Here is a 27,173-nt window from a genome sequence, read left to right on the forward strand (position 1 = left end):
TCATTTTGAATTTATTTCCAAGCAGATCTGGGAATCACTAAGTCCAGGGGAGACCGAATGCAGCCTTTATAGAGAATCCATAAAAATAGACATGATTTGGTCTACTTTTACACGTACACACACACACACACATATCTTTTCTCTGCATGACAAAACTCCCTCTGTACTAAAATAAGTATAAATCACTAACTTAGGTGAACCCACTGCAGTGACTGCCATTTGGTTTCCTTTTTCCATAAGGAGGGGAGTTCTTGAGGTCACAGCGAGCTATCTGAGGCTGCTGCTCATGCGGCTGTGGTAAGGACGCGGCAGCAGAGGTGTCAACCTCTAGCTCTGTGTGAGTTCATAGAGATTATAAAGTAATAAAACTCTGCCATTTTGGTTTTTTAACCACATCAAGGATAATTGAAGAGATCAATGAAAACTCAGGCAGAGCGTCGCATGCCCATAATCCCAGCACATGAGACATAAAAACGGAAGGCCTAAAAACCTCAACGTTATGCTCACCTGGAGCATAAAGCATGCAAGTACAGCCAGCTTGGGTTGAATAAGATCCTACTTCTTAGTGGATAATTCTGCACACCATTAATCATAGCACTCCAGAGAGAGGCAAGTAGATCTCTCTGTGTTTGAGGCCAACCTGATCTATGTAGAGAGTTCTAGTCTAGTCAAGTCTACATAGTGAGACTTGAGAGGACTTGAGGGAAGAGGGAAGAGAGAGAGGGAGGGGGAAGAGGGAGAAAGAGAGAGAGAGAGAGAGAGAGAGAGAGAGAGAGAGAGATGCTTATATTTTAGCTGAGTTATTTTCAAGTCAGTGGTATAAGTTACAGTCCTACAGTAATTTGTTTCCAAACAGAAGAATTCAGTGTTACAGATAAGCAAAAGTGAATGACAGAAAACCTTTAAACCCTGAGAGAAGTTGCTTTGCTGCTCCTATTGTTTCTAACCTGGTGATATTTTTGGTATTGCTAGACATGTGGCTGAGACAGTCCGATGCTAGCTTTATGTGTTGTGACTTTACAGGATAACGTACAGGGCTGAGATGCAGCTCTGTGGCTAAGTGCTTGTTTAACCTGGACAAAGCCTGGGTCAACCCCCAGTACTGCAAAAACAAATGGTTAAAAAAAAAAGAGTATTTACAGAGATCTGTTTGCATTCACACGAGAGACAGACAGACACTCACATTCACACATAGTCACACATGGTCACACATCATATACACACACCTATTCACACTCATACATGCATGCATACACTCACACTCATATACATTCTCACGGGGACTCAGTCATTCAGATATTCACATAGGCACACTCACATATACATTTGAAGGTTATATGTGCACACTACAAACTTTGAAAAAGGCATAATAAAATGCAGACATAAAAACTACGAGCACTGAAGTTGCAGATAAAATACTATTAAATGATGCACATAAGTGAATGCATATATCTAATAAATAGATATTTGTATAAAATGTATGATATATATATAATATATGGAAAATACAGCAGGCAGCAAAGCTTTTACCATGTATCTCCCTCCCTGGGACTGAACCATATATATAAACAGCACCTCAAGTTCCTCCAACTTTTCATAGGCAGAGAAGTTTTATAACCCAAGCCAGACATCTATCCTGCAGAAGGCACTTCCATGGATTTCTGCCTGGCTATTTGCCTCCAGCTTAGAATTTTTAAAAACCATGTCTCGGTGATTTACACGTAGAGCAGAAAGTAGCCTTGACAGATGCCCATAAATAAAGGGAAGGCAGACCTTTTATGCAAGCGAGCCGCACAAGAAATCTCCCCCAAAAAAACAGAAAAAAAAAAAAAAAAAACTGTAGGAACTTGGTCTATGCTGGCATAGGTGCAAGTCTCTAACTCCAAAATACATTTGCAGTTTTCACTTTCCAAGACAACCATACGAGCAGTGGGCCCCTTTTGGCTAAATGGGGTTGCCTGTGGCTGCATCAAATCACCCAGGAATGGTGTTGAAATGTCCCCCCTTTCCCATTCTTTAGGGATGAAGAGAGACTGCACTCCTAGCAAGTTCCCATGAGATACTGATCTTAACCAGCAGACAAGACACAGTGTACTAGAGCACTAAAGGTTTTTAGCCACATTTACCAATTTCTATTCTCTATCTTACAGGTATTCAGCAAACTCTAATGTAAGATGGCGGTGAGCCAGCCGTCCTGCCCCCCCCCAAAAAATGTTAATTTTATTTTTTTTCTCACTTTCTCCTCCTCTTTTTCCTTCATGAGATGTCTCTCTAGATAGCCCAGGCTAGCTTTAAATTTACTGTTTATCCTAGGCTGACTTTGAACTTGTAACTTTACTGCCTCGGCTTCCCGGGTGCTGAAATTACAAATGTATACCCAACACACCATCGTGTCTGGCTTCCAAGCAGCTTTTGAATGTGTTTAGTTTTTCCCTACATTTCACAGATGCCATTTGGTTATGGAAGATAGCTGGAAAATGCTGTTGTGAAATTCTGAGTTAGGAATATTTATTAGACCTGAGCATTCTAATGCCTAAAGTTAATTTTTCCCCCTCTGTCCCACCTAAATGCTGGTGGAAATAAGCCTCAAAAAGTATTACTGCAAAGAGTAACTCACCTCCCTCCTCCTAAACAGTACAAAGGCTCGGCCAGACTGGTCAGTTATCAGACTCAGTCAGATGTTCATTTTCATTGAGCTTCTGGGTCTATTTTCAAAGTAACAAAGCCCATGACAGAAAATGATGGTGTTTAGGGGTTAAACAGATTTTGGGTTTAAGGCACAATACACTCCATTTATTTGTGTGATCTGGAAGAGTTTCACCAACTCCCTGTGTTCCTACATGTAAATGTAGATGTGTGTGATAAGTTTCTCCATCACTGTGAAAAATACCCAAGAGAATACATTTTAAAGAAGATATGCTTATTTTTTTGTTCATGGATGTTGAGTCCCCAGTCACTTAGCCCTATCACTCTGGGCACAGAAGAGAATATCCAGAGTTCATGCCTCTTCACGGCAGCTCCAAAGCAAAAAGGAAGTCCCAATATCTCCTTCAAAGACACGACTTCAAAGACCTAACCTCCTCCCACTAAGCTCTTCCAACTAAACATCCCACCTTCCCTTGATGGTGTTATGGGCTGGGGACAAAGTGGGAGGCCTTGAGATGCAAACTTCAGCAATGAGTTAGTAACCTTCTGTTTCTTTTTTTTAAATTTTTATTTAACTTTATTTGTACGAGTACACTGTCGCTGTCTTCAGACACACGTGAAGAGGGCAACGGATCTCATCACAGATGGTTGTGAGCCACCATGTGGTTGCTGGGATTTGAACTCAGGAACTCTGGAAGAGCAGCCAGCGCTCTTAACGGCTGAGCCATCTCTCCAGCCCCCAACTTCTGTTTCTTGAACAGCTAATTAAGAACCTGCAGTGTGCTGGGTATTGTTCTAGCACTTGAGATAAATCAGTGAGCAAAGGAAATTTATCTTCTTAGGTTGGAAGACAAAGTGGATGGGGATAACACATAGAAATAGACGCTCAAACACAGATATGACCCTGCCCAAAAAAAAAAAAAAAAAAAAAAAAAAAAAAAAAAAAAAATCAAGAAAAACTGTCAGCTTTATTCAGTACCTTTTCTCTCTTTGCTGTATTCCCGGTAGGCCCTAGGTAATACAGACCGGTCCTTTCGGTAAACTTCACGGGGACTCTCCCTCGCATAGCGCACACTACATATCAGGCTCGGCTGCGAGAGCGTGATGCTGACGTGTCTAAACTTACTTCATACTCACAGCAGCTGCAAAAGGCAAGGTTGCTGTTTTCCTTTTACAAGGATGAAAACACTGTTGCTCAGAGGGACGGGGGCGGGGTGGATGAGGACAAAGGCCAAAACCAAAAAACCTAGAGATCTTCAAAACCATAGACATGGTGAACAGCCGAGCTGAACTCTAACTCCAGAGCTTGTGTCTGGGCTCCCTCAACAGCAAATCTTCAGAGGAATAAAATCCCAGCCATTCTGAAAGCCCCCAAAGTTTCATCTCGAACACTGAAGGAGCTTCAAGCTGTGTATTAGGTGAGTTAGCTCTGCCCTCTGGTGGAAACCCAAAGAAAGACAGGACGACTAAGAGACCATTAGCTATAACGGGAAGGGAAAACAAGTCGCCCCCACATTCTCAACCAGCTCTTCAAAAGTTTGAACACGTTTTAAAAGGACGGAAAAGTCTAAAAGCAACACTTAAGACTATAGAGTGAGTTTCCAAGTACCTCACACAACACAGGCTCCACCCCCCCCCCCCCCACGTTCTAGCCACACAGGCAAAGCACCAAAGGAGACGAGGAAACCTTTGGAGCAATAAACAGAGGTTGAACGGGTTTCGTTAGTATTGAAAAGATGTGCTTGTGAATCTACAGCCCACTACCTCTCAGGGATGGATTGTTGAAAAGAAATGCGGTGTTCTTTTTCATTATCCCACTGGAGTCCTTGAGGCTGTTAAGTTCCTAGGATGATGCCCCACTGGCCTTACTGGCACCCCGCACCCCTTCCTGTCAGCTCCCCAGCAGTGTGGAATAAGATAACACCTTTCCACTCACCACGCTAGGCTAACACCAGTGGGTGTCAAATGTAAGTCTGGCTGCCAACCGGTAATAGCACGGGGTTTCTCGGACGGCCCCTACACAGATACGTTTCTGTGCCCCAGCAGCTAAGAAGAGCGGGAAGGACCATACATTCCTCTTACCCCCTCTCTTCAGTCACACCAGCATCCCCATGTTGCATAGGCCAGCGGGCTCTCCGAAAGACTACCGCTATTCCTTAGAGTGGTAAGAAACCGTCACCTTCAGCCACTCTCTTAGGCTAAACGTTCCCTTGTCTCTTCCCAACGGGGTCCCAACAGAATATAGGGAAGGCGTAGATATTGCTTGTACATCGTGTAAGCGTTGGTCTACCTGAGGGAGGTAGGACATGCTTGCCTCCATCTTGGATCTAGCACATCAGCTCTGCAGTAGCCTGACCCAACAATGTTCTCCTTTTATTTTTGCCCTGCAGTCTCCTCCTCCTCTCTCAGAGCACGTTTAATCTACCCTCTAGAACAAGGAAGTCAGACATGGGTACAACCGAATACTTTTGCTTAGAAAGTATTAGCCAGTGCAGTGCTAAACACCTAAACCGTCTGTTATCTGTTACCAGGTTTGAAAGCTGGGGTTCTCTGGTGGAACTCGGACATAGGCTCTGCATTTGACATTACCCAAGCAAGCTCGCATTGTATACAGAAGGAGCTCAATAGATGCTCTACCTAAGGACAAAGGGAATAACTTTAAAGAACTCTGGTGGCACCTTGAAGGCATTTCAACGTTCATTAGCTCCATACTGCAACAGATTTTTTTTAAAATCTGTTTTTTAAAGCTCTTTAGTTTTCAGTAGTCCAGTAATATGGATGAGGGAAATTTTAGCACAAGATTATTTTGCCTGTAAAAAAAAAATCACAGTGAGTGGAGGGGATTCCTTCATTTCGAGTCTATTAAATAACAAGGTATAGTTATTTCATGACAGTTAACATTTTGACCATAAGAAACTGGAACGGTTGTTGTTTGTGTCACATGTGTGTAGTGTTGCTCTTGTGTTTTCTCGTTTAACCATTGTGCCAATAGTATCGGGTAGGCGGTGTTCCCTTTCCTATATGCTATGAGAACAGCTTATTCATGTTAAAAAAAGATCTTGTACAAGACTAAGTAGTGAGAAAGAAGCCGAAGCCACAAGCATCTGATGAGGAATCAGGTGCCACCAGTGTCACAGGGGCTTTGGACAAACGAAATCTCACCGTAGGAGGGAGAAATGGCTGAGAGTCCCTGGTGCCCTTGCATGATAGGACCAGACTTCAAATCCAACACCTGTGCCAGGTGGCTTACAGCTGCCTATAACCCCAGCTCCAGGGGATCCTATACCCTCTTCTGGTCACCAAGGTATCCCTTTCCTCTCCCACATACATGTACACATGCATGTACATGTACACATACATGTACAAATATAAGTAAAAGTAAAACAAAATGTCTCAGTGTACCTACCTTCTGACTCCATCTCTTCTGTCGAGGATAAACTTACCTTGTACACGGAAGCAACTCAGAAGTACATCAGCAAAACACGGTGGATATTTAGCCTCCGTGTTGATTTAAGATCTTTTTAGATCCCTTTGTTCATTTTTCTAGTAGATGTACTCTCACCGACATATCTACTGAATAAAATGATTTCTTCTAATAAAGGAACAAAACACAAACTTGAGCTCTGGATGTTAGGGTCCTCTAGCTTACCACATCAGCTGTGGTGCCAGAAAAAGAGTTCTCTGGAACTCAGGTGAACTTCGTAGTGCTCAGTCACCCAGTAAATCTAATATATGGTTGCTTCAATCGGTAGCCAAGATGAAAAGTGTCCATCCGATTTTGTTTTGCTTTGTACAAAGCCTCCGATATCTGGTGTACATTATGCGTTCATAATGGATATCTCCTTGGAATTCAAAGAGCTATATTTTAAGAGTCCTCTCTGTACTTGGCTCCCATACCGGTTAGCATGGAGTTACACTTTGTAAGGGAGAAAAGCTTTCAAATACTGAACAGAAGAAGGGAGATTTAGCCATCATGTCTGAGACTAAAAGTTAAGCTGTTTAAAATATAATTATCCTAATTTAACGATATATATGTACTTGATTGTCTAATTTGGCAATATAACTTGGATAGAAAAGAAATACGATTCATCCATCCCTTTTTTAAAACATTAAATTTGCTGGAATGAACAACTCAGAAGGATGGTGTCGAAAGTGCGCCATCTCGTGGTGAGGTGTTGAAACTGTTGAAGTGGAATTTAAAGAAGAGGGAACAAGGCCATACATACAGTCAGGGCAGTAGAGAAATTACCTATTTAGTCTGCGGCGGACCCTCGAGTTGTGTTTTAAAGGCATGGCAAGCTTCCTAGGCAGAGTCCTGTAAATCTTCAACTCCTGATACCCAAAAGCAGTTCCAACCGGACCATTGGTGTGTTGTAAGTTGGGGTCAGGGCTAACCTGTGAAGACAGTGTTTGATTCTATGAAATGGGCAACGCGGTGGTTGAAAACACCCATGCATATGGGCACACTGGGGTTTAGCAGGACACTCATCCATCCTTCCCAGCATCCAAGAGGAGAACTGACACAATAGTATAATAATATGGAGTTTTGGGACACACTTAAGGATAAGTACGTTATATATGTACTAGACCTATGTAATGAAAAGAAAGTGTTGCTAAGAGACATGTTGAGTGATGTATACTAGACAAACTGCCATGCTCAGGACTGTTGTTGAGACAAGAGTACTTGGAATATTGATATGGACCCTGTAGTCCCAATAAAAACTAGTGTGTACAGATTATAAAATTTATTAGAGATGTGATATGTGATAGAACTTGGAAAATGTTCGAGAGAGATTAAAAAGTTGGGAACTAGAAAATATCATCCTGGGCTGGAGAGATGGCTCAGAGGTTAAGAGCACTGACTGCTCTTGCAGAGGTCCTGAGTTCAATTCCCAGCAACCACGTGGTGGCTCTCAACCATCTGTCATGGGATCTGTTGCCTTCTTCTGGTGTGTCTGAAGACAGCTACAGTGTATTCATCATTCATATACATAAAATAAACAAACAAAAATTTTAAAAAAAAAGAAAAAGAAGATATCCTGAGTGAGGTAACCCAATCACAAAAACAAACAAACAACAACAGCAAACCACGAATTACATGGCATGCACTCACTGATAGGGGAGACTAGCCCAAAAGTGCAGAATACGCAGGATACAACTCACAGACCACATGAAGCTCAAGAAGAAGGAAGACCAGAGCGTGGATTCTTCAGTCCTTCTTAGAAGGGGGAACAAAATACTCACAGGAGGAAATACAGAGACAAAGTGTGGAGCAGAGACTGAAGGAAAGGCCATCGAGAGACTGCCCTACCTGGGGACCTAGCTCACCTGCAGACACCAATCCAGACAATTTGGTGATGCCAAGAAGTGCTTGCTGACAGAAGCCTAATATAGCTGTCTCCTGAGAGGCTCTGCCAGAGCCTGACAAATTCAGAGGCAGATGCTCACAGCCAACCGTTGGACTGAGAATGGTGTCCCCAATGGAGGAGTTAGAGAAAAGAATGAAGGAGCTGAAGGGGGTTGCAACCTCATAGGAAGAACAATACCAACCAACTGGATACCCCAGAGCTCCCAGGGACTGAACCACCATCCAAAGAGCACACATGGACAGACTCATGGCTCCAGCTGCATATGTAGCAGAGGATGGCCTTGTTAGGCATCAATGGGAGAAGAGGCCCTTGGTCCTGTGAAGGCTTGCTGCCCCAGTGTAGGGGAATGTCAGGGTGGGGAGGCAGGAGGAAGTGTGTGGGTGAGGAGCTCATAGAAACAGGGATAGGGGATTTCTGGAGGGGAAACTATGAAAGGGGATAACATTTGAAACGTAAATTTAAAAATATCTAATAAAAGAAAAAAGGTCTAAAGAAACAAAATATTAAAAAGCTGCCACTGTGGTGTAAAGGAGTCCAAGAGGACTCCATTTCAGGAGATAAAGGACACATGTCAACAGTGCTGAGACAAATGGGAACCTATTTCAATACATTCCTCCCACTAGTCTCAGAACTGCAGCCTAATCATTGACTCTAAGCACAAAATTATACAGTGTTCAGCTGGGGTGGCAAGATAGCTGAGCTGGGGCTGGAAAGATGGCTCAGTGGTTAAGAGTACCAACTGCTCTTCCAGAGGTCCTGAGTTCAAATCCCAACAACCACATGGTGGCTCACAACCATCTTTAATGAGATCTGATGCCCCCTACTGGTGTGTTTGAAGACAGTTACAGTGTATTCATATATAATAAATAAATATTTTTTAAAAAAAAAATAGCTCAGCTTGTAAAGGTGCTTGCTGCCAAGCCTAATGACCAGAGATCCATCCCTCAGCCCCACCTGATATCAGGAGAGAATCAGCTTTCACAAGCTGACCTTTGACCTGCACATCTATGCCCTAAAACCTGCTTCCATCCACCCAAATAAAGAAATGTAATGTTTTGTTTTTTTTTTTTTTTAATGTAAAACTTCTAAAACTGAAGGTCTGATAGAAAGATGGAATGGCTCTTTGAAAACATAGTGACAATGACAATTAGGTGGCAGCAGCATGGAGGGCTGGGGCAGAGTTCTTCAGAAGGCAGTGTATGCTTTGAATCATCATCCGACATATACTACCGTTTTTCCCATAGCCAAGACCCACGGGTCCAGGAATCAAGGGGTGGAAAAGGAAACGGTTCCACCCACTATCACTCTTAGTATCCCACTAAGAAAGTTTTTACTTCCTGTCCCTACAACTCTAAGTTCTGCTAGCCTAGAAGTTTTAGTTCCAGAAGAGGGAGTGCTCCTAACCAGGAGCCACAACAAATATTCTGTTGAACTGGAAGCTCAGACTTCCCCTTGGCCATTTGGGGCTTTTAAACCAACAGGCTAAGAAAGGGAATAACAGTGTTAAGAGGGGTGATAGAGCCAGATTACCATGGAGAAATTCGATTGCCTCTCCACAATGGAGGTAAGAAGGATTATGTCTGGGGTGTAGGAGATCCCTTAGGGCGTCTCTTAGTACTACCATATCCTGTGACTAACGTTCCTGGGAAACTACAACATCCTAATCCAAGGGGAATAATGACAAAGGGTGGAGACTCATCAGGAATGAAGGTTATGGGTTACGCTTGCAGGAAAAGAGCCAGACCTGCGGAGGTGCTTGTAGATGGTGGAGAAAATACAGAATGGGTAGTAGAGGAAGGTAGTTATAGATATCCAAGGCCACGTGACCAGCTGCAGAAACCAGGATTATAATAGAATGCTTCTGCTTTATTTTGTTAAGAACACATTTGCATAGGTATTTGTGCTTTCCAATTTCTTTCTGAAGATACTAAAAGAATGTTCCCAAGGGACACTGACCTACTCTAGGTTTACAATGCATTTGCGGTTGTACAGGGGATAATTATATCATGGTACACATGTTTTAATGACCTGGTTATTGTTTCATTTGGACTTGAGATATACTTTGTGTCAAATTGACAAAGACTGTATTGTGATGGCTAACCCTGGTTGTCAACTTGACTACATCTGGAATGAACTACAATTCTGAAATGGAGGGCACATCTGTGATCCAGATGTTGAGGCTGGAAGACACAGGCTTCTGACCCAGATCTTGACATGGAGATCTTGGGGCATAGTGGTCATGAAAAGCTTAGTCCCAGGCAAGGTAGTACATGCCTGAGACTGAGGCAAACAGATCTCTGATTCCAAGGCCAGTCTGAGACAAAGCAATCTCCAGTTCCAGGTGTGGCGGTACACACCTTTAATCTGGGTCATACCTTCTGCTGACCTACATAAGGACATGAGGGAAGGCTCACTCTTCTTCAACTGCTTGCACTTACTTGCCAGCACATCTGTTGGAACCTACTTCAGAACTCCAGCTGATACAGAAGACCAGCTGGAACAAAGCCTTGTGGGATTGAGCGACTAGATTTTTTTTGGACTTCACTCACAGCTGTCCAATTAGTTGGACTGCAGACTAAAAGCCATTACAATAAATCCCTCCCTTTTTAATATGTGTGTATTATGTATACATTGTACAGCTTTCTGCCTGCATGTATGCTTGTATGCCAGAAGAGGGCACTGGGTCTCATTGCAGATGACTGTGAGCCACCATGTGGTTGCTGGGAATTGAACTCAGGACCTCTGCAAGAGCAGTCATGCTCTTAACCTCTGAGCCATCTCTCTACCCTCCCTTCCCCCTTTTAAGATTGATTGATTGATTGATTGATTGATTATGAGTAGTTGTCTTTAGACACACCAGAAGAGGGCATCGTATCCCATTACAGATGGTTGTGAGCCACCATGTGGTTGCTGGGAATTGAACTAAGGACCTCTAGGAGAGCAGTCAGTTCTCTTAATGGCTGAGCCATCTGTCCAGCCCTAAACTCCCTTAATATAGAGAGACATTTCATAAGTTCTGTGACTCTAGAGAACCTTGACTAATACACCAAGTTAGATGGAGATGCTCAGCATCCATCCATCATTAGGATATAAATGAAAGCTACCAGAAAATGCTACTAATGCCCTGTCGGTACAGTGGCCTAAACTACAGACTGTACTGAGTGTTGACAAGAATTTAAAATAAATGGAGCTTTCATACATTTCTTGAGTGAAGGGCGCCAAATATCATGATGCATCCTTAAAAAGTTACTTTCTAACCTTTGATAAAACACGTCAACCAGAAGCAATTTGGGGAAGAAAGGGTTTGTTTCGGCTCCCGGTTTACAGTTCTAGTCCATCATGAAGGGAAGGCAGGGCAAGAGTTCAGGCAGGAGGTAGATGAAAGCACTGAAGTACACCATGAAGCAGTAAGTAGTCTTTTGCTCTTACTGGCTGAGTAGCTGGCTCAGGGCCAGGCAAACAGGGACGGCACCATTAGCGATGGCTGGGCTTTCCCTTACCAATCATTAACCAAGATGCTCCATGGGTTTCCCTATTGACCAATCTTGTGGAGGCATTTTCTCAGTGGAGGGTTTCCCTCTTTCTAGGTGATCCTAACTTGTTCCAAGTTAACAACAACAAAATCAGAACTGAACTGAACTTATCAGCACAACAGCATAGACGGATTGACATTTTCTCCAAAAACTAAATGTTCTGGATTAGACACCCCCTCCAAATGACTGAGCAAAGTTTTGATAACAAAGCGGAGACACTATCTCTAGAAAAAAAAGGGGGGGGGGGCTGGAGAGGTGGCTCAGCGGTTAAGAGCACTGACTGCTTTTCCAGAGGTCCTGAGTTCAGTTCCCCCCAGCAACCACATGGTGGCTCACAACCATCTGTAATGGGTTGCAGTTATGAGGGGGGTAGCCTACGCACCTTTCCAGGGTATGTAGAACCAAGTGCCTAGCACTGTGAATAAATGTGTATACCTGGGGCAAAGGGAGGTGCTGGCACTACCTCCAGAAGTCTCTATTGCAATTTCCAGCTACTTGATTTCTCTTCTGGTACTGCTGGAGAGTAATCCCTCAGCAGGCTGCTGTCTAATAAGACCTCCCCTCCCCTAAACTACATGAGATCTCTGTCACAATAAGTCTGCCAATCAAAAGACAAAGTAGGAGTCGGTCTTGCAGCAGGACTCCTTTGAAAGCTCAGGAAAGCTATGGAAAAGGCTGGAGAATGGAACAGAGAACCCCAGGTTTTAAAACTGATCAATGGTCAGTTTTAAATCAAGATATGTGGAGGGAAAACATCCTGATTTAAGAAATAAACAAACTACAGCAACAAACCCCAGAAATCTAGGAGGAATGCTTAACAATCAGATAAAAACAAGAAAATCAATGGAAGGCCCCTCTTTGGAGTGAGGACTTGTTTCATCAACTTGACCCAAGCTAGAATCCTGAGAGGAGGAACCCCAGCAGAGAAAATTCCTGTATAAAGTGGGCAGTAGGAAAGCTCGTAGGGTGCTTTCTTAGTGATTGATGGGGAAAGGCCCAGCCTGATGTGGGGTGTTCCATCCTTGTGATGACAGTCATGTTCTGTAAGAAAGTAGGCTGAGAACCCTGTGGTGGTGAGGTGCCCCAGGCCTTTAATCTCAGTACCCTGGGAAACAAAGAGTTGGCCAGCCTGATCTAATGTGTTCTAGAACAGTCAAGGCCACAGAGAAAATGTCTCAAACCAAAACCTTTGGGGTGGGATTACTGGGTGGGTGGGTGGGGAATGCAGGCCGAGCAAACCTGAAGAATGAGGAGCAAGCCAGTAAGCAGCATCCCTCCATGGCCTCTGCTTTACCTCCTGCCTCCAGGTTCCTGTCCTGCCTGTTTTGATGATGAACTGTTATGAACTATGAATGAAATAACTCTTCTCAAATTGTTTTTGGTCATGGAGTTTCATCAACAGCAATAATAACCCTAAGATACCCCCACCCCCACCCAGAATAGGTGAGGCTAGGCTAGGCAGGCGGAAGAGTTAACAGGAACACATACCTAGGGATTTACATTTAGATAAGGGCTGGGGAGAAGTAATCGACCTTTCAAAAGATTGGGATACAACTACGAAACCAAATCTGATAGCAGTGAAGTTGAAGAAACTGAGGTACAGATTAAGGGCACAAACACCTATTTGACAAAACAATGGGAATTCCTCAGGGTCCAGCAGTGGTGCACAGCTTTAATTTCAGCAGAGGCAGGCAGAACTGAGTTCTAGGACAGCCAGGGCCATACAAAGAAACCCTCTAAATTCCCCAAATCTAAGGAGAAAAATGAATCACTAACTCCAGGATGCATCGGGAAATCAAAGTTATCAAAACACAACATTAAAAAACTCGTTTGTGCCTATTTTATATAAAATGCTAATAGAACAGAATACTGACAGCTTCAAGGTATCGAATATTTACCACAGGCAATCTCACTAATTAATTTGCTCCTCAGGAATCCCTAAAGCCAGGGAAGCAATGACAGATAGTGATGGTTTGTATACATTCAGCCCAGGGAATGGCACTATTAGGTGCAGCTCTGTTGGAGTAGGAATGACCTTGTTAGAGTGAGTGTGTCTCTGCGGGTGTGGGCTACTCGTGGCTTCCTGGAAGCCAGTCTTCCAGTAGCAGCCTTAAGATGATATATAACTCTCAGTCCTGCCTCACCATGCCCGTAACAATACTGTACTGAACCTGTGAACCTGTAAGCCAGCCCCAATTAAATGTTGCCCTTGTAAGAGTTGCCTTGGTCATGGTCTCTGCTCACAACAGTTAAACCTTAAGACAGATTTCAAATACCGAACTGACCCAAATGGTGGTACATGTCTTTCCCAGTGGGATCTCTGTAAACTGGAGATCAGTCTTGTCTACAGATCAAGTTCCATGACAGCCAAGGCTCCCTGAGAAACCCAAACAATCCTGAAATGAAGTAACCATTCACCGAACTATATGCAATGAAGTTATTCTTTACAACTGAAGATTTCTCACAAGCATGAGGTGATTGACAGAGACCACCTACAGGTTATCTAGAACAATCTTACTTTTAAGTAAAATGAAACAATAGCCCAGTCCTTGGTGAACAAGCAGAACTGGCACTAAATGTTCCTGAGGCTCCCTATGGTAATACATATTGTGGAGACAGAAAATGCCCTCATGCTTTTGCTGCTGGATGGTTAACTCGGGGCCTTTCATTGTTTTAAGGAGTTGCTGCATCAGGTAAGATGTTTATCTACAAGTCTGTATGACTTATGAGATAAGCTCCTGGAAGGATATGACAAGTTCTCTGGGACCTGATCACCCAATTCCCTGCACAGCTCAATGCACATATTCCCAGGGCTAATGCGTTCACAAAAACAAATGGCACGCAACAGTAAACCTCCAAGAATTTCATTGTAACAAAATTATGTTTTATTTACTTTCTTTGGCTCGTAAAAAACACATGTACAGATATAAAGACATTAAAACAGACTTCAGAAATAAACAGGACTCTACAAAGAATACTTAACAGTAAAAAGCACATATGGACAAACATTTAAAATGACAGACATTTAAACTGACAGACTCAAAGTTGATAGAAGCATGGTACAAATTTGGTAAAGCATATCGCAGACACTAATACTGAACGCACTTTTGTTTAAGATTCCATTTAAAACAAAAACAACAACAAAAACCCCAGCCTTCCCTTGCCAAAAAGTCCAATCTATTTTTTGAAAGATCTATGTATTTATTATATATGAATACACTGTTGCTGTCTTCAGACATATCAGAAGAGAGCATCAGATTCCATTGTAGATGGTTCTAAGCCACCATGTGATTGCTGGGATTTGAACTCAGGACCACTGGAAGAGCAGTCGGTGCTCTTAACTGATGACTCATCTATCTCTCCAGCCCAAGTCCAATTAATTTTATCTTAGCATCTAACTATAAATAGATACCCAGTTTCTTTTTCATAAAATAAGTCAGTCTTGGCTTTTGATGGACTTTTTTTTTTAAACATTAAGCTGTAATTATTTAAGAGGCTGTATGTCCTCCATTCACAAGACATATTTTTTTTTTACTTTCTTAAGTTAAAATTTTTAAAAAGAAATTTATATATGTATTTTTAAAAATAGCCCTTGAGATCTATAGTTGATCAACTAAAAGGTCACAATCTTTGTAAGTTCTTTTTGCTCTTTTTAGTTCCAGGCAAAGGACCCACTTTACAGCTGGTTTTTAGGTTCTTGCTGTTCAAACAGTCTTTGTTGTTATGGTAAGCACATAGACACTTGGTACAATACTCAAACTGACAGCTCTCTCGATTGCAGACGGCTCGCTCTAAATAGTGGTCGTATTTTGCAGGGAAATTACAGCGAACACAGGCTTTGAGGCTTTCGTTGTTTTTCAATGTCTTTGCCACCTAGAAGGTAAAAAAAAAAAAAAAAAAAAAATCATACATGTATTTTAGTGTCCTGAGTGAATTTGTTACTAAACTAGGAAGGGCACCCGTGCCTCCAATATAAACATTCTAGTATCTATCACCCAATGGGTTCAGAGTACATTCTAGTATCTATCACCCAATGGGTTCAGAGTACTCGGAGATCTTATACTTCTGAAAGGTATACTTTTTATCCAGCTGTTCTTCTGACAGTAGCAACTATAAAATGTTTACTATAAACCCAAATGGTATCATGATGTCACATAATTTAGTAGCAGACACTAGATGCCATGTAGTGACAAACTGTCCTGTAAAACCGTACTTCGTTCTTTGATTATGTGTTTCTCGTTCCTAAAACTTTCCTCACACTTACCTCCAGGAACTCATTGTGCCGACTGTAGGCAGAGCCCCTCTGCCCACGCTGGCTGGAAGACTTGACTTGAATTTCTTTTTTGGGAGGTGCCCAGGTTGATGACTTCTGAACAGAAGTTAGTGCGGTTCTGACCACCACATATCCTCTGGTTGACGCATGTAGTGACAACTTACTGCTCTCCTGATTGAAACAAGAGATTTCAAACTCTTCTGTATTCGTTACATTCGTGGTTTATAAAAGGATCCCACAGGAATGTAATACCAGCCCTCCATTGGACAGAGTATGCACAGAAACACTCCAAAACTACTCACTCGAAGTGTTAATCACAGAAGCCTATTAGGAATTCAAGGTGCTTTTAAAAAACTAGCCAAGGTTAAGACTAAAGTCCTGTCCACAGAACAAGTGGTCATTTTTCCCACCACCAACAGATGGCAGCAGTCAGTTAACAAACACTTTATTTTAGGTTTCTGAGGTTCCAAGATGAGGTGCAAGCTGTCCTTCAGCTTCAAGCTTCTAGCATTCCAAGATTACAGACACTTGCCACCACCCTGCCTTATGGACATATTACAATATATAATGAATTAAACTCTTCCTCTACAGCGTTGCTTGAGACTGTGGTGGGGCACATAACCCTTTCCCAGGGGTTGAATCAGATATCCTGCACATTAACATCACAAGTCATAACAGCAAAATTACCGTTATAAAGTAGCAAAAATAAATTTAGTGTCTACTAAAGGGTCGCAGCATTAGCAAAGTTATACATTTTCAGTATGCTGATAATTCACTATTTTTCTTGTAGCTGACAAAGATAATACGTCACCAATTTTACAATTCTTGTTTGTAAATCAGTCCTCCCGATGCAAGTCAGACAAAGTAGAATTTCTTAAACTTAGGCTTACTAATGAGTTCTACAGAAGACCCGCACACTGCCAAGCCCTACACCCTTTCTCCCTGGGGAAGCTGACTTTCTTTATGAATTTAAGGAATTTACAAGCATTTGTCTCTACCTCTAAATGAGCAATGGCAGCTTAAGAAAACGGCACGTTGAAAGACTTACAATGACTCTCTGCATGGCTTTGCTGTATTGCTGGAATGCTCCTTTATCACTTTCTAGTATCTTCTTCCAAATTCTGCTCACTTTAGACAAACTAGAAAACAAAGGAGACAAAGGTCTAAGTCCAACAGATAGTCACAAGCTACACTAACCAACTACACACTGTGACTGAGTAGATTGACTTTGAAATGACAGAGCTTAGGGCTTAGCCACACTACCAAAGGGCCAAAATCTTTTAAGTCTTTTTTTTAAAGATTTATTTTATGAATGAGTACACTGTTGCTATCTTCAGACACACCAGAAGAGGGCATCAGATCCCATTAAGGATGGTCATGAGCCACCATGTGGTTGCTGGGAATTGAACTCAGGACCTCTGAAAGAGCAGCCAGTGCTCTTAACTGCTGGGCCATCTCTCCAGCCCATCTTTTTAAGTTTTTTAAAGGCTCCCACCAATCCAGTGTGTACACCCCCACCTTAGTTGTTTGATAGGACACTAGGGTACTTGTAACCAAGAAAAATCCATTACATCAACTGAAATGGCACACTTTACAATGCTGAATGCAGAAACCAACACATCCACCCATTTCACTTCAGCTAGTCAGATAATTCAGCATACAATATTAATGGCAAGACTATGAAATTCCAAGTGACAAGAGAGGATGCGGATTTCTTCCATTTCAAATGTCAACCAGACATTAGAAAAAACGTCAGCACTGTTAAGGCCACTCTGCGTTGGTCTGCGTGACCAGGTCCTTTGTTAGCTAATACACGCAGCGTGTAAGACACTCGAAACTCACTTTATTAAGTCCATGCCGCTGAGCTTCGTCAAAATATTAGCTAACAGGTGTATAAATCCCCTCCGGGAGAGCTCAGCCAGGATATCTAAGTGCTCCAGGCCCATTTTCTTGCCAATTATATTTTGCAGTCTCAAGCTTCCGCTGGCGATGACCTCCTTCAGCATTTCTCGATCCACCTTAGGGTTTCGCTTGCCGTTCTTTTTCAGTGTTGAGCAAACCATCCTTTCGAAATGCAGGACGGGCAGGTTTTTGTTGGGATGCTGGTCTGGGCTCTGCGATGGCAGCACACCGGCCTGGGGACTGTTTCTGAAATTCTCCAGGATAAGGATGCCATCCTCATGGTCACTTTGTATGAAGGATGAGTAGCCGCTGTCCTCATACGGTCTACTGGCCTCTAGCTCCTCTGCCTCAATGGAACTATCCAGTATGTTTCGTACTCGTTGATTTTCCTTGTTATCATGTCCCACAACTGGTGACTCGGCGAAAGACAGCCTTTCGTGGTTTCCAACGCAATCCTTACAGGAAGGTTCCAAGCACACGTGACTGTAGGAACCTTCTCTCCCACGGGCCTCAGGCTTCGCCACTTCAAGCGCCGAAAGATCAGGGCTGCCACCGAAACACTTCATTGTAACAGAAAGAACAGGGCTCTCTTCTTTACAACCTACAAAAAGAACACAAGAAACAGAACAAAAATCAGTTCTGTGCTAACTTGTTCCCCAACCTCTTGCTGGGGACTTTACAGAGAGTATCACAGGCCCTATGTACCCAGCACCAGAAATGGGTACCTTCCACTACCATGACATACATGTGAGTATTGGCCCTACTAACCAAAACCCATACATGACACTGTTTAGTTCTTTCTAAGCTGTTGGAAGATGCCACACCCCATCTATCCCTTCCACAAGCTTCCTCTGAACTAATGGACTAAGTCTCCTCTCCCCCCATCTTATCCTTCTGTGTGGGTATGCCAGGAGTCCTGATGCAAAAGTGGTCAGAGGCCACCAGCTACGAAGTTGGTTTTCCTCCATCTTTATATGACTAGGCATGGGTGGCAAGCACATTTACCTCTGGCCCTGGCTGTCACTTTTATGACTCCCCTTGGTCAGTGCCTCTGGACTGAGATGAGACTGTATTCCCTCAGTTCTTGGAGTCAGAGGACTTGCAGGAGCAAGAAAACCATGGTGGGCAGCTCTGGCACTAAACGTAGTGCAGGGAAATGCTCTTCGCCCACCAATTACAATGCTCAGCCTTTGACTCAAACTGCTCTAACTCGCTCTCATGAGCGGTGCCAGCCTGGGACTGCGTGTCACATGCTGCCATCATCTCGTTTTTTAAGCAGTTTTAAACTTTTTCAGACTACAGGACTCTCTTATAAACTTGAAAAAAGTCTCAAGATAAAAATCTGGAAAAATATATACAGCTAATATATATATTATACATTAGATCAAGAGGCTTCCAAAGATCAAACTAAGTGTCTCTAAACAATATTTTATATTCTGTTCATGTTGTTGAGCAGACATAAAGGCAGATTAACAAATCCCACAGCCACCCCCCAATCAAACGTGGGGCACACGTCTAGTCTTGCCATTTTATTCATCTAATATCCCCTCAATAACAAAAATTTGGCCTCAGTTTTCCCATCCACAAAATGGGGAAGAAAACAAAGCTGTATTAAACGATCTAATCAGAAGCATCTGTGTCTTATATTTGGCTAGTCACAATAAGGCAAACTTGCTGGCATTTCTTACATTGCAAATCAAGATAAATTTCACACAAGTACAAAATTAGGCTAAACTTCAAATGAAATATCTCTGCTGAGCCTTTTGATCAGCTTATTCTGTTAGGTTTGTCCTTAAAATGGGGCTTACAGATAAAATGAAAAAATAGCTCAATGTTTTAGAACTCACATTAGCACCCCTGAGCCAATCATGGAATGGGGGAGAAAGTTTGATATGTTATAAAGTACCAAGCCTGACCTTTCATTTAACTTATACAGGCTTTACACTCCACATTAAATTCTGTAGTTAAAGTTGGCACTGAAGTGTTAAAGTCTTAGCTCTTCCATATGTTAACTAGGTTTCAGTCTCAGTACCCAGCCATGTGGCCAAGGTCAAACGCCATTCCTTCTCCTCTTAAGAGGAAAGGTGACTGAAAGCACAAGTCAAGAGAAAACCTTTAAGCCTACTCTGAAAAACATTTAAATGTACCAAGTATTATTTTTTTAAAGTTTCTTCAAGGCTGCAAACCAAGTGGGGGAAGGGGGCTTGGGTACAGCAAGTATTTCCTGAGGAGGAAAGTTGAGCAAAAGAATCCCATCGTAAAACCATGAAATTTCCGACTTTTAAAGGGAGACTCAGGTAATCCTTTACCAACACATTCTGTGCTTTTTCTTCGGTTTCGGAAATTTCTAGGGTAAAACCGATGCTTCTCATTGAGATGTCAAGAGAAGTTAAAAGAAATAAGCAACCGATTTTCTCTGCTCTCGCTCAAGCTTTGGAACAAGTTTCCATTAATTCTTCAAAACAGGAAAATTAAACAGGCCCTCTTCGAGTCTTTCATCAGCTAAACACTATAAGCAAATTCACGGTTCTGGAGGAAAAAAGGCGCTTCTTAAAACCCTACCCTGCTGACTCCAGGCCTTGAGACTTACTGAGAAGGGGCCAAAAAAGGGGAAAAATTAATCTTTTTCCACTTGGTACGGTATGCAGGCAGGGGTGGGGGGGTCTTTACATTTGGCGGGAGCTGGAAAGGAGCCCCTAGAAAAGCTGAGGGGGTCGATGGTGGGAGGTGCCCCGAGGGCGCGGTGCACGAGGGAAGGCGGGAGATAAGCGCGGAGCTCAATCTCCCGCGCTCTCCAGCCAGGACTCTGAGGGCAAAAAGTTTAGGAGACTGAGTTTGGATGTGAGATGGTTGAAAAGTCTCAAGTGACGGGTGTAGGGGCTAGAGATGGGGCCATCTGGCCAGCCTAGAGCCCCGCAGTCCTGTCACAGCTTGGGCAGAGGAGTGGGGGAGGGGAGAGGAGGGGGTATTTGGCGCCCAGACAGAGGGTGGGGTGGAATCCGGTGCGCAGAAGCCACCACCTAGTACGTCCCCGGTGCGGGGGGTCTCTGAGGTGGGATGGCAGGACCCCGTGCAAGGCGGACCACATCTGTCCCACTCTGCACCAGCACCAGCCAGCCACCCTTGCCCCCGCGCTCCCAGCCTCCCTTCCTCCGTCCCGGGTCTGAGAGGTCGCCCGAGGCCCGGAACCCCGCGATCTGCATGCACCCAGCCTCAGAGGCTGAGACCACAAGAGTGAGGCTTCCCACGATGCCCACCTCACACTCACCGTCCACGGTCGTCCGCGCGCCAAGACGGCAGGGACAGGAGGACTGCCGGGGCAGATCACTGCAGGCGCGCCGGCTCATGCCGGAAAAACTCGGGCTCCGACAGGTGAGGTCGCGGCGACCACAGGAAAGTGGTGGCCAGCCGCTGCGCCGAGACTTAGCTCTTAAAAGGCGCCAGCTGGTACTTTTAAAATCTTTGAATTTGGTGCCCAAGCCAGAACAGACCAATGGGGCGCGGCGTCTGCACGCGCGTGCCAATAGGCAGGCAGCATGAGAGGACGCCTTCGCTTGCCCAATAGGAAGGCTCGGGGGCGGAGCCAACCCGGGCCCCTCCCACACACCAGATCCTCGCCTCCCCAAAAGATGCTGAGGGAGCTGGCAAGAAACCCCATGTGGGCGTGGCCTGCGAATGCGGCGGAGCGCCTGCGTGAACCCGCCAAGCAGCCCTCCCCCCCATTATCCCGCGAACCGGCCTCCCGGGAGTCTTCAAGTCCTGGGGACAGCTCCGACTTCTGCCTGAAGGTCTGTGATGGGCACAGACAGGGGGCCGGTCTTCCTCCATCGTCTGTTCCGTGCAAGTTTGCTGAGCTGCAAACCCGCCACTCTAAGTCCACACCTTCCGGAAAACAGGCCCTTCCCCTGGCTCCGGACCCGCCTCTCTAGGATTTAGGCGCGCTCTACTCTCCCTCCTAAATTGACTCCGCCCCTTGCCTGGAGCTGCTGCGCTTGCGTACTGCGCGGCGCCGGGTGCCGTGTTGGCGGGTTGGCGCTTGCGCGCTGGGGGTCTGGCGGTTCCCTCCGGGCGGGGTGGACTTGCGGGGTGGGACAGGTGATGGCCGGAGAACCGCCTTTGCCCTCCGGACGGCGCGCAGCAGGACCCGTGCGATCCTTGGCTTGGCGCCACCCGGAGGCTGAGGGCGCGGCCTAATTCCTTGTCCAGACCATTGCATTCTTTTGGGTTTTTCACCACCATGAATTCTTTCAAGTGTTAATTTGATAGCCCACGCGTTCCCCCTAATTAGTCCTAAATTAGTCTGACCCCCGTTTCTTTGAGGTGGAGGGCCCTGGCTACTTGGATATTTTTGTAGCAAGGTGGCGGGGGTGGGGGAGCGAAAGTATTAATAAATCTGATGGTGAGCTGCGGTACACCCATAATGATACTACTGGTCAGTGCACACCTTGAATTTGTGTCTTAAGTGGTGACAATACACCGGACTCTATTCTGAATACCGCGCTGTAAAGCTACCGGATGCTCTCTCCAAGATATGCCAAGGACTTGCTATTTCCCTCCTGCTTTTCCACAAGAGAGTGTGGCTTTCTGCTGGTGTTCCCTGCAGCTCCTGAGTAAGGCAGAGCCAAGATTAGACTTAAGTCATACAAATGCTGGGTGGATCCAGTTTTTTTTTTTTTTTTTTTTAATCCAAACTATTTTTGTTTGTTCCTAGTTTTCTGGCATTTTCATGTTTGAAAGTGTTGCATAAAAATAGTGATAAGGATTGTGTTGTTTATCAAAATCTTGGCAGCTTTTTCTGTTTTGTACCCGAGAACGGAGCCTGTAAGTAAAAAGGGCTGAAAAGACACGAGGAATTTGGCAATCAAACTTTTCAGTAAATGAAAGATATAAAACCGCGTATTAAAAGAACGGTTAATAGAGACATAGGCTGAGAATCTTGAATGGTCAGTTAAGTTCGAGACTGACCTATCAGCTGAACTGTATTGACCTCGCAAAGAACTATATTTTAAAAGTGCCTAGAACTTATTAAGCAGGGCGGGGTGGGGGGGGGACGCGAAAAGTCAGACACTAGATCTTGTGGTATTTGTAGACTGCAATTTGCTGAATAGATATTTAGATGCTGTGTAATTGGGCGTGGTGATACACACACACACACACACACACACACACTCAGGAGCCAGAAAAACCTACTTCCGGAAACGAGAGGGCTACACAGAAACCCTGTCTTGAAAAACGAAAATAAACAGACAATTTAAAATGCTGTACCAGGGAGATCTTTATGCAGGCGAAATATACTTCCTGGTGTGAAACACTAGATGCAGACAATTGATGTATTGTGTGTACGATAATGGATCTGGGTTTTAGAGGCAGTGGAAACCTGTCCCGGTGCTGAGGAGTGACACTTCTTAATTAATCCCGGTGCTGAGGAGTGCTATTCTTAAATAATCTTAGCGGTCTTTTCACTTTATACCGATTGTGCTTAAAAGTCCAAGATCTCACTGTGGTTTCAGAGCTAGTCGAGAGAGTGCACAAACTTTTGAATCCCCCTGGAGTAGTGGGTCATATTCTTGAAGGCAAACTGAACTAAGTTCCTTTCAGCAAGACTTAGAGGAGTCCAAGAGGTCAAAACCTCCTTCTCTTATGCCAAAGAATCTGAGTATTTGCTGGAATTTGGTTGTTGATTGATCTGGGAGCCCTCTTATCTTTTATTTGCTTCTCCAGAGTTGGAAATGTGAGATGGGAAGGCAAGCTTGGTAAACAACTGAGCACCTGGGATGTAACCTTTGATTCTCACTACAGCCGGAAAGTACTCCTCAGCATTTTCCCTTCCCTGATAGGATATTAAGATGCTGCATAATTGGGCGTTGGTCACGGTCCTTGTCAGTTCGCCAGGTTAATTCATCTTTGGTTTTAAATGGTATTTGAGCTTAGTCTTTTAACTGATGCTCCTTGCCAGCTAGTGGGCACTTGCAAATCTCTCCCTCCATGAGATAGAGAGGGCCATTTTGCATTTCACTAGATGCCCCCTTTATTTTTTTAAGTTTTTTTTTCTCCTCTTGGATGAAATATGGAGTACAGAAAAAAATTGCCTCCATCCCTTCAGATTCTTTTTGCAGACTTAGTGCAGACAAGACACTGAGGTATATGGAAATAACAGAGACATGCAGCCTGCCCTGTGCCTACTGCCTGTACTCTCCATTCACAGATACAAGATCCTCTGAATATTCCTTTATGGATAAAATAATAATAAATAGTAAAATTACCACGAAGTGCCTGAGTGCTGAGACTCACCACTCCCCAGAATCATAAGGTTTGGGAAAAAAAATGCAAGTTAGACCATTATCAGTATGAGACTTTGTATGTCACCCCGTTCTGTAACTCTGCCTTTTCATTTCTTTATTAAGCGTATGAACTTGAGGTAGAAGTCAGCCAGGACATGAACTGTGTTGCAGTGGATATTGCTGCTTAGGTATTATTTTGGTTTGTTTTATACTGCTTATAGCAGCTTCGGAGTAACTTCTATCGTGGAAACTTCCCTGAGTTCTAGAACTAAGGAAGGTGAAGAAAAAAGGCACTGGTGTGGGCTGAGAGCTGCTTGGTGGCTTGGAAATGGCTTCTGGATGTAGGGCCTCAGGGGACGTAAGACATAAAGGGCAAAGAGACCCAAACTGGGAATGTTCTAAAAGCTTTGAACACCTAGAAGGTGGAGGTCCAGAGCCTACGCATTGTATTGGGATTAAGTTTTCAGATCTTCAATTTAGGAGGACACATTCAGCACATGGAGAAGTGTTGTGGGGTATGGGTAAAAAGTGTCATGACTTCCGTCTTGAGGGTAAAGTATCCTTTGGGTTGGACCTTGACACCTATCTGCAGAGGTAAGTAGAATTTGAGTTTCTAGATTTAGGCAGGTAGGAAAAAGTGTGTGGGTCATAGTGAGATGGTTGTGTAAACCGTTCCAAGGATCTCAACACATTCTGGTTCTATTAGGCTTCTATTGCTATTATTTTACTGCTCAACCTTAACTTTTTATTGACTCCTAAATCACATTTGAACAACTAGGGATTACTTAGTGGGTTCCCAGATGGGAATCTGCCAGTTACCCTACCTGGGCTGATAATACACTCAGAGATATCTTCTTTTCTTTTCTCCCCCTCCCGGTCCCCCCTCCTACAATTCCACATCCCATACCTCCTCCCTGCCCTCCCAGTCTCCAGGATGTCCCTATCACACCCACCTCACCATACCTCTAAACTCCCTGGGGTGCCAGTCTCTTGAGGGTTAAGTGCATTTTCTCTAACCAAACCCAGACTGGAGACTCCTCTGCTGCATATGTGTTGGGGGCCTCATATCAGCTGGTGTACGCTGCCTGGTTGGTGATCCAGTGTGTGAGAGATCTCGGGGGTCCGGTAAATCAAGACTGCCGGTCCTTTTACAGGGTTGGCCTCCTCCTCAGCTTCTTCCAGCTTTTCCCTAATTCAACCAAATTCAGCAGCTTCTGTTCATTGGGTGCAAATACCTGCATCTGACTTTCAGCTGCTTATTGGGCCTTTCAGAGGGCAGTTATAATAGGTCCCTTTTGGTGAGCACTCCATAGCCTCAGCAATGGTGTCAGGCGTTGGGGCCTCCCCTTGAGCTGGATCCCCTTTTGGGCTTTTCCCTGGACCTTTTTTCCCTCAGGCTCTTTTCCATTTCCATCCCAAATGCTCTGGGTGCAGTGGATCCTCAGGTATGCTTTAGGATATAGCCTCTTTCAGGGAGCAGACTAGCTAGCAGTCTGTCCCAGCAGAAAGGGCCAGGGGGAAGGGGAGTCAGTATCTTATTTTTAAATTATTTTTGCAGTCCTGAGGATTGAACTGAAAACCGCCAATAAGCACATATGTGCTTCATATAAGCACACACGGTGCCACTGAGCTGCACCCTAAGGCTCCTGACACATTTTACACTTATATTGTTGAAATAATCACACAAGCTTTGGACAGTTCCTTTGGACAGCTACGATATCCTAATGCACAGGTAGTTAAAAATTTGATCTAAGGTTCTTTCTGACTTGTAATCTACAGGTCTCACATCTTTCTCTTCCCTGGGATAAGGGAGACTTTTTCCTTGTTAATGAAATCCAACATTTTGTTTTGTCTTTTTTAAGACTGGGTCTATGTAATCTTGTCTTTCCTGAATCTCACTAATTGGACCAGGCTGGCCTCAATCTCAGAGATCTGCCTGCCTCTCCCTCCAAGGAGTACACCACTGCCCAGTGAGGTCAAACATTTAATATTCTTCACAATCCATCTTAACTTTATAACTGTCTTTCAGATCAAGGAGAGATTGGTAAATTGTAATTAATATAATTGTAATGTTAAGGCTAAAGCAGAAATAATAAAATATGGGAGGCTCTGAATATAGTTGAATGGCCAGTCTTGAGTTGTGTGGGTTACTGAAAGCTATTCACCAGCTTCTTAAAAATGTAAAATACAGCTCCTTTAATCCTAGCACTCAGGAGGCAGAGGCCAGCTTGCTCTACAAAGTGAGTTCCTAGACTATTTCAGAAAAACAGTCTATGGGTGGTGGGACCCAAATAAAAGCAAAACAAAAAACTAACGAAGGCAAAATAAGGTGCTGCAGAGATGGCCCAGTAGTTAAGACCAATGGCTGCTTTTTCAGAGAATGTGAGTTCCATTCCCTGTTCTCTCTGGGAAACTCACAACTGTTGCTAACTAGGATCCCAGGGGATCATACACCCTAATCTGGCCTCCATGGGTACTGTAGGCACATAATGAGTGCACAAACATGCATGAAAATCACCTAGGCAGACAAAAAGCACATTAATATTCACATTTCAAAGCTGAGATTATAAGGGACACTACTGTTCATATAACCTGGTTTATGTGTTAAGCACTGTAGGCAGCTTAAAAATCCTGCTTATCATTAATGGTTTTGCACTACTTCCTTTCAAATAGTGAGGCACTAAACACTCAGTATAAAGTATACTGCAAATTACAAGCTGGGATGTATTTGAAGTACACACACACACACACACACACAGCAGCAGCAGCAGCAGCAGCAGCATAGACCAGATGTAATGACTTTAAACTGACCAAGTCTTAAGTGTTAATGTCCCATCATGTCTGAACAACTCACAACGTACCAAAATGTCTAGTTTGACTTTCAAAGATGAAAATCCAGTGCAGAGCCTTGACAAAGGGGATTAGGAGTCCGATAACTAAGTGTAAGCCCACAAATAGGTACATAATTGGATCTTAGGTTGAAGAAGCTACCTCTAACACATCTAGAGAAAAAGAAGAGAAATCTCAACTATTAGGTATTGAAAGAAGTATTTGGGATTTATCATGAATTTTGTCACACACTGAAATATACGTAAGTGGAATTGTACCTAAGTGTCATGATATGTGTGAGAGTAAAATGCCAAGGTTTCCTTATTTCAGACACTGAATG

General features: G+C 43.8%; 1 protein-coding gene and 1 pseudogene across 2 annotated transcripts in view; both read right to left on the reverse strand.

Annotated features, from left to right (window-relative positions):
• Positions 1 to 6,214, reverse strand: part of LOC308439811 (dual specificity protein kinase TTK-like) — a 74,684-nt pseudogene extending 68,470 nt beyond the window's left edge. The window contains exons 1-2 of the transcript in view: positions 6,209 to 6,214; positions 3,626 to 3,737 (exon numbers count right to left, since the gene is read on the reverse strand). The product of the transcript in view is annotated as a dual specificity protein kinase TTK-like (transcript). The remainder of the gene's footprint in view (positions 1 to 3,625; positions 3,738 to 6,208) is intronic.
• Positions 6,215 to 15,169: 8,955 nt separating this feature from the next.
• FBXO5 (F-box protein 5) lies at positions 15,170 to 21,070 on the reverse strand (the record flags this gene model as incomplete). Its single annotated transcript, XM_080941958.1, has 5 exons — positions 15,170 to 15,421; positions 15,813 to 15,992; positions 16,870 to 16,960; positions 17,664 to 18,324; positions 20,992 to 21,070. 5 exons carry the CDS (start codon positions 21,068 to 21,070, stop codon positions 15,170 to 15,172), a joined length of 1,263 nt encoding a protein of 420 aa, XP_080798084.1.
• Positions 21,071 to 27,173: the final 6,103 nt, after the last annotated feature.

This window comes from Micromys minutus, assembly GCF_963924665.1.
Source record: "Micromys minutus genome assembly, chromosome: 30".
Lineage (NCBI taxonomy): Eukaryota > Metazoa > Chordata > Mammalia > Rodentia > Muridae > Micromys > Micromys minutus.